The 13,260-nt window shown below is 37.7% G+C and overlaps 2 protein-coding genes across 4 annotated transcripts in view; both read left to right on the forward strand.

The window, feature by feature from the left end:
* The first annotated feature begins 3,508 nt into the window (after window positions 1-3,508).
* On the forward strand, window positions 3,509-10,283 carry LOC139139295 (uncharacterized). Of its 2 annotated transcripts, none has more exons than XM_070708168.1 (5): window positions 3,509-3,977; window positions 5,153-5,231; window positions 5,918-6,385; window positions 7,336-7,680; window positions 8,913-10,283. In XM_070708168.1, the coding sequence occupies exons 1-5, from the start codon at window positions 3,936-3,938 to the stop codon at window positions 9,185-9,187; spliced, it is 1,209 nt and encodes a 402-aa protein (XP_070564269.1). In that variant the 5' UTR covers window positions 3,509-3,935; the 3' UTR covers window positions 9,188-10,283. The 2 variants fall into 2 exon arrangements, with proteins under 2 accessions (XP_070564269.1, XP_070564271.1); XM_070708170.1 differs by having other exon boundaries at window positions 3,555-3,877.
* Window positions 10,284-11,198: 915 nt separating this feature from the next.
* The window catches only part of LOC139139300 (uncharacterized), a 63,501-nt gene continuing 61,439 nt past the window's right edge, over window positions 11,199-13,260 (forward strand). Inside the window, exon 1 of one of the 2 annotated variants that reach the window (XM_070708175.1) lies at window positions 11,199-13,159. The gene's annotated coding sequence lies outside the window, so the exon portion shown is untranslated. The remainder of the gene's footprint in view (window positions 13,160-13,260) is intronic. The other variant, XM_070708176.1, reaches the window with a different exon arrangement.

Here is a 13,260-nt window from a genome sequence, read left to right on the forward strand (position 1 = left end):
AACAAAATTATGGCGAAACGACTAGCAAAACAGCCAGTCATTTGACGAAATTGAAAATATTTTGGTGATTAACTTCGCTAATAAAACCAGACGTTGGGCTCCTCTGAGAGTAAACTTGAGCTCGATCTATATTGGACCGCATAGGTATCATATGAAGAGCGCCCTCCCAAGATATCACGAGATTGTGCTCACTTTTAAACCATAGAATAAAAGTTTTGGCAACGTTTATGACGTGGGAAATTAAAATTGACCATAAAATCGATATTTTTTATGCGGCTGATAATTGTTTTTACTACTGTGAATCCGAGGAAGGACAGACCTGCAAAAAGGGCAGGAGTGTCTACTATCTTCCAGTCCGTCGTCCGTCGTCGTGCCAAGCATTAATCGTCAGTTGTAATAGTTATTGGGAGTTAAACCTTTCCATGTGTGTCACAGCTGAATGCAACAAAGTGATCGATGAGAGACCATCGGTTAATAACAAAGAAGATTGACTGGGTAGTCGTCCACTTCTAGGCGATCGTCAGCACAGGCACCGCTGTAGTTGACAGCGCTTCTTCAGTGTTGACTGCACTAAAAGCGCTATTAATTATGGCGGTGCCTGTGATCGTCGATAAAAAATTCTGCCACAGCCAGTTATAGCTGTGTTTGTCCAAAGTGAATAAGAATCTGTGTGGTACCGATACATGCTTTTCAAATAAGGTAGATAAATAGATTTTTTATTTCGCATTCCTTTGCAGATGTTCAAAACGATCAATCGGTGAATGGTTCCTTCATGATCGTGACGTGTTTTCAGTTTGGTTACTGCGTCACAGTATAACAACAAAAGTACATGTACGTGCCAGAATGCCATCAAATCTGATTGTTAAGCTTACTTCTACAGAAAACTGAACTGTGTCAGAGTTTTCTCTCAACTGCGTGATTGGGCAAATTGCGCATTTTCTGCTCTGAAAAAGTTACTGACAGTGCAGAAATCCCGCACATACACAGCAAGCAAAGACGTCCACTTACTGACCCAAGCGCATATTGTAGCGAACTGTGTGTATCATTGACGGAATTTGGAAAAAAATAAAGGCTTTAGCATTGTGAAGGCAAGCGTAGAGCAATGCAACACAATCGTTTGATCGCGCACGGATTTCATGGATTTGAACCCCTAAATTCGGACCGAATTGTGTCCAAGGGAACAATATAATATGTCAAATCCTGAGTCGCGGAAACTTGTGGGTGACAAATCGACAGAAGATAGAGTGCAGCCGAGCACATCACAAGCTGACAAACATCATGATGCCGATGTTTTCATTAAATATGCATAAGGGATGACATTAAATATAATTCCTAATATGCATATTTAATGAAGTCTCCTAATTAGGGATATTTATCTGAATTGACTCGACCAAAGTTGACGAAACTTGCTGTACATTGAAGATACGATAATATAACATTATTGGAAGTTATGAAGCCTTTTTACTTCAGACAATTCCCAATTTGCATATTGAATGAACTCTCCTAATTAGGGATATTTATCTGAATTGACTTTACCAAAGTTGACGAAACATGCTATGTACATTGAAGATACTATGATATAACATTATTGGAAGTTATTTGACCGCCCTGAACCCCTGAAAAATGCATTTAAAATAAAAAATGTTTTGAAAAAAAATTCCTGCCGACCTACCTACAGTACCCTATTTTTGAAAACCATGTTATCGGAACAGCACAATTTATTTATTTTTTGGCCTAAGTTTGCAAATTTAAATTGAGGGAACCAACCCAAAGCTTAAATCTGGATAATCTTTCGCGACTGTCATGATAGAGCAGCAAAAATCTGGCCCATTCACGCTTTACCCTCACACAGTTATGACTGCATTTAGATCCATTTACTGTTACTAGTCAATACAGGTTTATACTTTGTTAAAATTTTGAATCGATTTTGACTTCGGTAGTAATAAAAATCTGTAATCTCATGTCGAAAAACCCTATGTCAAAAAGTGCATATTACTAAGAGAAACCGCCGTAACTGTACACTAAGATTTTAATCTTGAGTGCTTTACCTGTAGTATTAATCATAGGGCCCACAGTAGCAGTAGAAGAAATACCTTCGATGGTTTAACTCAAAACGTGCAGATCATAGTGTCAATAGTACCATTTAGCCGGTCGATGTGAAAAGACGTTGTTGATGCAATACCGCGACTCGTATACGTTATATAAGTATAGATAAAAGCATATTATTAAAATAATGATATCTATTGTCTAGCGCAATTTGAATGCAAAGCGTTCAATTTCTCAACAGCAGTGTAGCCATTTCGAGTGACTTTCTTTCCTGGATGACATAAAATTAATTTTGATTTTTATCCGTATGTTGATACACACTTTGTGTTTGCAAATCGTCAGTAGCATTTCCGTTCAATAAAACCATGTGTCCTGTGACCCTAATTTACCCTTTTTAACCTGACGTCCGTCTTCCTACTTTCACATTTTCATCAACAAATGCGTCTATTAAACAAATTACGTCCCTTTCTTAAGGAGTTAGGTGACGGCGAATAGAAAAAATGACATGAAAAAGTTAATGCGAAGCCCTATACCGTGTTACTTTCTGAGACAGACTACCACAACGTCTGACTCAGCATTATTTGTTTTGCCTGAGGTGATTCTCCAGCCTTCGATGACAATATGATGCTACTGCGTGTCATGCAAATGTTGAGGCCATTCTAAAATTTACGACTGGATATCTTCAAAAGGAATTGGTGAAACAAATATACATATAGTCCAAAGTAGTCATTATAGAATTTGGGAATATTAAAAAAAGAGAGATCCCAGACAAGGTAAGCTGTGTGGTAAGAGTCTATGAACTTTTCTAGGACCTTTATGGCTATCAAAGAGACTATGGTACAGTCGTTAAATCAAAGAAATAAAAGTTAGAGGTTTGTTCTGTCAGTGAAGTGAGACGTCAGTAAAAATAAAGTCACAATGTCATGCAATGAAATCCCCAAAGAAAGCAAAGAAGCATTTGAGAAAGTTTGACAAAGAAAATAGAAAACTGTTTTCCACTGTCATCACACCCCGCACCTGTCAGAGACGAAATCAAATTGACATCAGTTTACACATGTCACCCCCAAACAACACACACACATACATGTACACACACACACACACACACACACACACACACACATCTATATGTGTAAATATATGTATGTATGTATGTATATATATATATGTATGTATGTATGTATGTATGTATGTATGTATGTATGTATGTATGTATGTATGTATGTATGTATGTATGTATGTATGTATGTATGTATGTATGTATGTATGTAAAACAAAGATAAAACAAAGATCAAGAATGTTACGTCCAACGTAAAAGCCCACGGCCACAATCTGTCATATGAAAGTATACATTCAGACTTCAACTGAAGACTTCCCATTCGACAATAGTCGCCAATACAACTCTATTGAAGTGGAATCCAATGGAAGACACATGAGGTTAGGGTCGCTAGATCACATCATTAAACTCTGACCTTGTAGAATAGTAGGTGTGAATAGCGCTAGAAGCCAGTCCAAATTTGTGTTAAAATAGACATGGTACAATAGGTATGATGAATGATCTAATGCGGAAGACTGGTCTTCATGCCGAATGTTCTTTGGATACACTTAATTATTTGTACTTGACAAATGATTAGGACCATTAATCTATGACAGATGACTGTGTATTCAACTGTGTTACCAGTGGTATTGTTCACAGCGACAAGCAACAAAACAACGTTCGTCTTCGTGAGACCAACACCACAGAGTCGACCACAAACCATGACTGTTATTGATTGCCAGTAAACACATCGGTATCGATGCACTTAATCAAACTGGCGTCAGAGACGACACGGTAAGCCCTGCAAGTCACACATTTCTTCTGGCATATTACGATGTTTTAGTCAGGCTCCATGCGCCTCTCTCGATCTGCGTTGGATCAACCATCTCAAAAGGTAGGGGTGTATAAGGAAACTTATGACACAAATTCTACACTTATACTTACAGTGGAAATGGCGACATAAGGCAATAAAAGACCAATGCCTTTTTGTTCTACATTGATAAAGTGATTTGTTAACTATTGACTGAGAACCACACAGAAGCACCTTGGAAATTTGTAACAGCAAATGCAATTTATTAAATCGGATGGGATTTGAAGAAATAGAGAGTAGTAGCAATTATGTACTTTTGATGGCGCTGACCTTCAACAGGCAGTGTTTTTTATGAAAAGGGCAAAACTGAACTACATAAAATGGAAAAGCAATGTGTTCATAAACTATGTCCAAGAGACGTATGAATGGCACACTACATCGGTGTCCACCCATGTGTCAATGACTCATATACGCCAATACTTGGAATATGGCTACGCACATTGGCATGAAAACTATTCACGCCAGAAGAAATCAAACATGGAGTGAAATATTTGTACACCGTTTCGCTCTAGATACAACGATTTCGGTGCGTGGCTACAGCTTTGTATGTCGTATATTTATCATGCCAAGGTACGTGAAAAGGTAATCCATCAATAAACTGAAGCGTTTGTTTCCAGTGTCGATGACTCAGTGAAGAAAACAAAGTGCTAGCACGGAGGAAGTTATTTCAAATCGTTTTAGACATTTGCTTATGTGTAGGAATAATTACGTTGTGTGTTTCTGTGAAACTTGACCACGATTAGTGAATATTTTGTGTGATGTCACTCTATAGTATTTTGAGGTTGATTGTGACCCGAGAGAGTTATCGTACAAGCATATCCATCCATACTGATGTTTGGGACACTATCTCTTGTTTGGCTGTCTAGTTCTATTTAGCTACTTTGATTGCTTGTTCCCGGTACCAAAGCAACTGTTCATTGTTCGATATCAATCCATTCCTGGCATTGTTAAGTTGGATTTGGTGTGCATTGATGTGAATAAAAAAACTAGAAAGGTGAATTGAATGACGTTAATGCTATAGCATTGTTAGAACCTCAGACAGAGGGTGGCAAAAGTGATTGCTTTAATCTGTCAGCTTTCAAAACAATTTTGCCGCTGGATATGAAGCGTACGAAAACACTATTGGTACCGTTATAAGCGTAAGATCTTTCGAGACAAAATCAGAAACATCATACTTTTAATCTCCTTTTTTCTTCAAGATGACGGGATACCAAATGGTTGTCATTATCACAAATATATTATATATTTGGATCTACGGTGTTCAAACCCTGAACACAGGTAAGTCTGCTTTAAGGTACAATGGGCCTCGGCGACAGATATTCGAACTCTTAATTCTCACAGTTCTTCTCTGATCTACGACTTGGTGAAGCTCATTTTAAAGCTCTTGGAGTAGGACAAATTGTTCCCTATAGAGTTAACACAGGTATGGCAGCCATTTTGAATGTCAAATATCGGCAAATATTAAGGTAATTTGTTTCTATAGTACTAAACTTCGCACGGTGACCTCTGAAATTAAATCTTGATTTGCTAGGATATTGGTTGAAAGTTTCATTGAGGAAAATGTGGGGGAAAGCTTAAGTCTTTAAAGTTCGAGACGTATATTCCCTTAAACGTAACAGTTATACTTTAATACAAATGTAAAAATTTTCATTTCCGTTTTGTGCAGTAAAATGAGGTGTTGATTGAAATGTTTCTTCAAAACGGATGAGAAATTTATAGTATTCATGTTAAGAATGACATTTATTATTTACGAACGTTGTCCGAAATGTTGTAAACCCCAAGAAACGACATTCAAAACCAGTGGTTCTCGAACAAGAATATGTTCTGCATTTACAGCAAATTCTAAAGAAACGATCAACATGAAGCTGCAAAATACTCCAAAGATATTTCTCTATTTTTAGTATCTTCCTTCTACTTTGTGTTTGTTGTTTGCTTATTAGTTTGTTTGGCTTTCTCCTTTACAGATCTTGTTCTCAATTCATTTGTTGTGTATTTTCCCGATCCTCTGACCAACGTCTTCATCAGCGATACAGACATAGATATCACTTCCATATCACTGTCAGTGAGGAACAACGGCCCTGACCAACTGAATGACTCAACACCAAACTTGAATTACGATATCAAAATGTACATTGCCGATTTGGAGGAGGGAGAGATGCTTGACAAGATAGAAGTCAGTGATTTTGACCTGGGTACGAATGGAATCAAGCGAACACAATCACTGGACGAAGGTTCTATACATATAATGGGCACTCCCACGGCTGTTGTCAATTACCCAAGTGATAAATGCTCTACACACAGTCATCTGTGCATAGCTTTGATCCTTCAAAACAACGTTTACGAAGACACCACCTCAGCCAACGATTTTGCTTGCCTGCCGTTCATCGAGGCAGCATTCAGTATCGGCGCGGGCGCCACCAATTGTCCATCACGTACGTGAATGTCATCTATATTTCAGCTAATATTTTTTTTCATTCTCCAGTGCAAGTACAGTCTTCGAGTAAAATCTTTGCCCAAGGTGCATCAAATTGACAAAATTACTTGATGCAATGACCGGGCTTACAAATAGCTATGTAGAGTCGCAACAAGGACGGGATTATGAAGGAAATGAAAATCTCATTGAATGTGTGGTTCTAAGGTTCGTACATGTTTTTTTGTTCTGATTATCCGAGCTGCCATTCGAGTCATTAGGTAGGGCACAATACAGAAAGTACTGGGACACAGGACGTGCATATGGTTTGAAGAGAATGAAAGCAGACAAGGATGCAAGGTTTTCAAGAATCTTACTATATTTTAGGATTAATGTCATTCCTTGTACAAGAAGAAGTGCCTTTGAAGGCCAAGTTGGTCAAATCTCCGTAGGTTTGTTGTGCCATTTTTATAACTATAAAATGCAATAATTTTGGAGGAAAAAATGTTTTAAAAGTAAGATGCGCCTCAAAACAGTTTTAAACTGCTGCTCAAAGTTTTCGGAATAAAATTTAAATATTAACCATTCATTGGTATAATCAAGAACAAAAATCTGGAGACATCGTGCAAATTTTAGGACTAGAGAAATAAATTATCTAAATTGTACCGACATTTAAAATGGCCACTTTACCTTTTGTTAGTCTATTTTGAACAGTAAATTTTTTGACAAAAAAAAAGCAAGAAGGTGAAAAGTTCATTCGCTCCGAAGGCTTAAAAATGAGATCACGCGGGCATCAGATCCGAAAAATATTGTGACAAAAGTATTGTGACAATCTGTGCATCCGAAAAAAAACTCCCACACTGGTTTCAAAGGTTTAGATTGAGATATTAATGTTAAAAATATATTGAACAGTGGACAAAAATATCTCGTCTTTGGTTGAGATTTTGAAATTTTGTCCAATCTGCTTTTCAGTGCCCGTTGTGCAGCGGATAGTGATCACCGACCCTATCTTGCCTGTATTCGAGCCTGGTCAAAGTCTTCCTATAGTAATGGATATAGAAATACACAACTATGGCGGACAGGAGGTTCCCGGCGGTCCAGATAACATCGGATTCTATGTGTTCCTAAGTAACAGAAACGAACCACAGTTCGAAAATTTTATTGACTTCAGTGACAGTGTTGACTACAATAGAGCCGATTTGTCAGAAAACATACTGCCATGGCAACAAACGGTGTACTCCAACATCTCTGTTTCGATCACCATTCCAATCGAAGACTGCCAGGTCTACCAGTATGTATGTATTGACTATAAACCTGGTAGGTAACAAAGATGTCAGGTGTTGACTCTTTGAATCCTGCACTTCAAATAGCTGAAATACCCGGATGTGGATCAATTTATACCATCTTTCAAGACACTTTCTTTCATTCCAGAAAAACGGCAGTTCCAAACTAAAATTAAAATATTTTACCTGACAGTCGGTAAAATGTGAACAAAACGATGAAATTGTCAAGCAAGTGTGTACACTGGCGTATTCATTCACGGGAGACGTAGAAAATTATTATCAATTTGATTCCACGTGTCATATTTACAAGTATTGTGGAGCTGCAGTTAACGTATCTATATTGCACCGATTAGTGTTTTTATTTTGTTTTTTTTTTTTTTTTGTTTTTATTTCGTTTTTTAAGTGGACACACCTTGACATCTCATAGTTACGACTTGACAGTGGCTCTGATACCAACACAATTACAAAAATGAATTTTGAGGAAAATGTCATTTTTCCCAATCTTTCGCAAAAATCCAAAATACCGCGATCGAATCATCGTGGTAATAATGAATTCTTATTGCAAGATTCATGTCGTCAGAGAAGGTGCTTATTTCAAACAATGGGAATTCCTAGTAGCATATTTTGGTAATGTGTGATACAATTTAACAAATTGGTGTGAGGCAATCCATGGACAAAACGCAGGCTTTCTTCTCTTCTAAGGAGAAAAAATTAAGAAAGTAAAATAAATTAGAATAGCCCGTACATTTTACAAACTTTGTTTAAGGCAGTATGCGCCTCGAAAGTGTAAGACTTAAACTTTTGCCCAACCTTCCTCAGTGGAATTTTCAAACTATTCTCAACAAATCAAGAATAAAAATCAGGGCTCACCATACAAAGTTTGGTACTAAAGAAACAAATTACTAAAATTTACTGCAATATTTGAAATTCAAAAGGAACGCCATCCCTGTGATAACTCCATGGAGAAAAATAAAATTGTCGATTTTCGAAAACCAAAGACGGTAAAACATTTTCTTATTCCGAGAGCTTTAAAAAGAGACCCCCCACAAGTGGTACATCAGAAGAGAATTATAAAAGTTTGAGAGTCTGAATATCTATACCCGAGGCGCATTCTACCTCAACAATAGGACTGGGAATAAGTGATTCTAGGCCATAGTTACCAAAAATGCGAGTGACTGGAGAGCTGCAACTGTGCCCCCATCAGGAATGCCTTCGAAGCTTGCTAAAAACATGAATGGCTTGAATTGACTATTCTCTTTTTTTCAGGTAACAACGGCGTCCTTTTTGAAAATGAGAACAGTGAGAGCGCTGCCTGTTTACGTTTCAATGACGTCACAAATACAGGAGCTGGTAGGATTATTTGTCCAATGAGCACTACAACAACTACAGCGACTGAGATGTCATCGAGCAGACCACCAAATGACATCCTCTGGATTATAATAGGGGCCGTTGCGGGCGCCGTTTTACTAGTTGTCAGCGTTTGCGTTTTGGTATGGCGACTGTACTGCAAAAAGCATTCACGAGTTCGGCGATCTCCGTGACACAAAAAGAGAAAGAGAACTTGTTGTTTTGATAAAAATGTTAAAATATTTAAATTTAGAATATGGAGGTAAAACAAAGGCATTGGGGCTTATAAGTATGTAAATTCTTTGTTTTGCGTCCGCGTGGGTTTTCAGTTTTCTGGGAAGAAACCACAAACGTTTATCATAACATTCACCATTAATGGCGATATTCTGCAGCAAAACCGAGTCATGACTTTTACAATGCGACCAACTACTTCGTCACAGTCCTTTTACAACATTGAACCATATGATGACGTAAAAGGTCCCCTCTAAAAAGCCTACAGTTTCTGGAATGTGTATGTTGTATGAGAAAACTGTAAAAAAGGGCAAATAAAAATGTGTTTAATGTTTTATGTTGTTTTTTACTGCTTACCAACCTACCTTCGGAATATTGACTGAACGCAAAAACAATTAACTTACTTTGGTTCAATTAGATGTCAAAAGTTTTCACACACCAAGAGCTTTAAAATGAACCCCCACAAGTGGTAGATCAGAAAAGAATTGTAAAAGTTAGAATTGTCTGGATGTTATCCCCGGGGTGCATTCTACCTTAAATATAGGGCACATTTAATCTTTCATTTAAGCCAGCAAAGCGAATAGTTGTGTATCGTTATGTGTTGTATCACCAAATCACCAAGTGTCGTTAAAAGCTACATGAACAAAGATGTCAAACCTAAAAATCACTTATTTCGGGTGAATGTGTCCTTTTCGTGTCTGAATCAATTTCATGGTATAACGAAATTGACAAAAATATCCTGTGTACAATCTTTGTCGTGACAGGATGAGGCCCCCCTTACCTTTGTGGTCTGGTGGTATGTAATATCCGTAATTTGTTTTAGATCTGAGGAGGTTGATAAAACCAATTGCTAATATAGGGTTCCTGTTGTCATCAACCCCAAGTTTTCAACTGTCAATATTGACCACTAATCTGTCACTTGACGAACCGTGTTTTGATCAAATAGCTCCCGGTCGTTGTACTGCCTGCGACCTGCGGTCGTTGTCTTATGCTTGAAAATATTTCAATATACTGATGATGTACACCTGTAATTGACAATAAATAGAAGTATTTAACAAGGGTTTGTCTGTTGTTAATTTCACGCTTGTCAATGACAATGATGTGTGGTTTTCAAAACACTTGTCACGCACAATACATTCTTTCCGGGTATCGGTTGACAGGATATACTCGACTTCGATTGCATTTTTGGCGTGTTTAGCGGAAAAAAGTAGTCTTCGAGCTGTTGTAAATTCATAGTACGATTCTATAGTACAATTTAGTCTCACTCACAATGGCCTTTACCAAGACGTCAATAGACGGTAATTTCTTTTCGATTTTTCCGGAACCGAACGCTGTAAAGGTTTGTAGGAGTGGTCTTAAAATGGAATGCGCCTTGGGGACAGACATTCAGACACACAGATTTTCACAAAACTTTGCTGATGTGCTGCTTGTTAGATTTAACGTTGAAACTTGTGGAGCAAATGAAGATTTGGCGTTCTTATTCTTTGTGAAAATCGAAATGTTAATCATTGATCTTAGAGTTAAAAAAATATTGATAAATATCGGTTAATATGTAATAATTTGAATCTCCTAAACTGAAATTACCCCATTTTTAGATTATTCTAGATTGCGATAGTGAATAGTTTAAGATTACTTCAGGGAGTTTGAAAAAGTTTCAAACATTCTGTCTCGAGGCGCTTATAACTAAAACCCAGGAATATCACTTTCACTCGTATATGGTTTTATTTTTAGTAATGTTGGTTTAATCAGCAAATTTAAGCTCCTTTACTTTCCTTATTTTACGATTCACTTGCTTTTATGGGTAATTTGTAATTAAAAGATCCTATTCTCTCAAATTAGTTCCAACTTTGTTTGTTTGGTATTGTTCACGCTACTTTACACGACTTTCTTTGATACCACTTCCGTATTTGAGGACATGTCCGCTTGTTTGCACTCCAGTGAGTGGTATAAGTGAATGACCATATGTTTCCCTCAACAAATGTATGGTCGTGGGCGCAACACGAACACCATTGCAATGTTTGCCGATCTGCAAGGAGTTATTCGGACGACTAGGACTTAAGGTAGTATGCACCTCGAAAGTGAAAGACTTAAATTTTTGCTCAAACTTTCCTCAATGAAACCTTCAACCTTTCTCTTACCAAATCAAGAATAAAAATCAGGGGGCACCGTGCAAAGTTTGGAACGAGGGAAACAAATTACCTTAAACATTTTGCGATACTTGAAATTCAAAATGGCCGCCATCCCTGTGTTAACTCTATGGAAAAAAATATTAAATTTGTGATTAAGACGGTGAAAATTTTTCTATCTCCAAGAGCTTTAAAAGAGGCCATATAAGTGGTAGATCAGAAAAGAATAGTAGAAATTTGAGACTATCCGAATGTCCCCGAGGCGCGTTCTACCTTAAGTTAGAGATACTATTAGTCAGTCTATGATATTTATTTAACCACCAGGCAAAGGTTTTATATTCAAGTTGGCTTAATTTCTTTGAGGATAAACTCACAGGGAGAGACTGTGGTTAACCGAACCCCAGTTATTGATATGTATAAATTGTCACCACTAAACTGAAGTCCTTTAACTTTTAACCTCACTTACCGTTGTTATTGAGGAAATGCAAACGGTCTGTATTTACTCTACAAATATTTACTCAGCGGAATTTACGACCCTCGCAAAATATAGGTTACCAGCGTTTAACAGTCCTTTGTTGTAAAAATCTCTAGGGCGATTTTAGAACTGTTTACAGTAAAGAAAGCTCGAAAAAAGGGCATGTGTTACGGATATTTACAAGCGGGACAGGCAAGCAGAACAACTTTAAGCTTTGTTGACGTACACGGATTTTTGCTTAAAGTGACTATATAGATACATTCCCAAGGACAGAAACACGTACAAGATTAGTAGCGTCAGTATAAGGCTTATTTTAGGCATTAAACTGCGCATGCCGAGAATGAGTTGGGAAACGCATATTTGATGGTAACTGGCTATACCACAAAAAAATTCATCACCTGTTATCGAGAACTCTACCCAGGCGAACACAAGGTTTTCGTAGAAAACTGACTGTAAACTTCAACGACATGCGTATAATCTACCCTGCTCTAAATACATTAATGGAAATCACGCTGATGAAGTTGTCAAGGACCGACGAGGATACTGATACAGTGAAAGGTGACGTCACAAGAACAGGTTAACAACAACAAGAAGAAAAGCTCCTTTCAGTAGGTAAAGGCGTCAATATTTACGTAGGCAAAAACTCTATGGCTGTGCACTTATGCGGACAAAATCCATGTTGTGAGTCAGATTGTGTCTCGCTGTCCGAGATATGAACGAGTACAGAACATTGTACATGGTTCACCGAACTCAAATTTCTCCAAAATTCTGAAGTGATTTCTTTGTAGGAGAGCGACAATACAACTTTAAATGGAGTCACTCGTATACCCACCTGAATGTTTTCAATTAAACAATCACAACGCATAATTCCAAACCTTTTAAGTTGCGTTTGCCCTCTTTTTGGCTGGTTGGGGATTTAATCCTTGAAGGATTCGCCGGTGCTTGCTAAAAGCAGGGGTTGCGATTGAAGAAACACCGACAGGTTGAGAGCCGAAATACCTACAGTACTCACTATTTCACCGAAACACCTCTTGATGCAGCAAAGTCTAAAAACTCAGTAATTGAGATTTCATCACGTATTGCGTATTAATGCAGTCAATACGGAATGAGTGGTCAGTTCAGCCTGTCTCTACGTAATTACTAGGCTCACTGTGTTGGGCTTTGTTCAAAATAAGTTGTGGTTTCGGAGATAAGATAATGTGTATCTACGGGAATTATCTGCTAAACTACCCAGGAAAGACGCAAAGATCATAGCAACCAAGAATGACAACCATAATTTGACGGAGCGTGCGCATTTTGGTGACGACCCATACCACTGCCACTACATAAAATAGGTAAGTTGTTCCAATCTTACATCGACCATATCGGTGACTTTTAACTACCAGTTGCTGAGTCTGACTCTCAATTCTCCTTGACATTCACCTTGATACCGAAG

This window comes from Ptychodera flava, chromosome 8 (genome assembly GCF_041260155.1).
Source record: "Ptychodera flava strain L36383 chromosome 8, AS_Pfla_20210202, whole genome shotgun sequence".
Classification (NCBI taxonomy): Eukaryota; Metazoa; Hemichordata; class Enteropneusta; family Ptychoderidae; genus Ptychodera; species Ptychodera flava.

What these genes read in the sequence shown, in the direction of transcription:
- LOC139139295 (XM_070708168.1), top strand. Translation starts at nt 3,936, where the DNA reads ATGCGCCTCTCTCGATCTGCGTTGGATCAACCATCTCAAAAG. An exon ending in CGCCACCAATTGTCCATCAC is followed by an intron (nt 6,386 to 7,335) that starts GTACGTGAATGT and finishes TCTGCTTTTCAG; the next exon opens with TGCCCGTTGTGCAGCGGATA. An exon ending in ATGTATTGACTATAAACCTG is followed by an intron (nt 7,681 to 8,912) that starts GTAGGTAACAAA and finishes TCTTTTTTTCAG; the next exon opens with GTAACAACGGCGTCCTTTTT.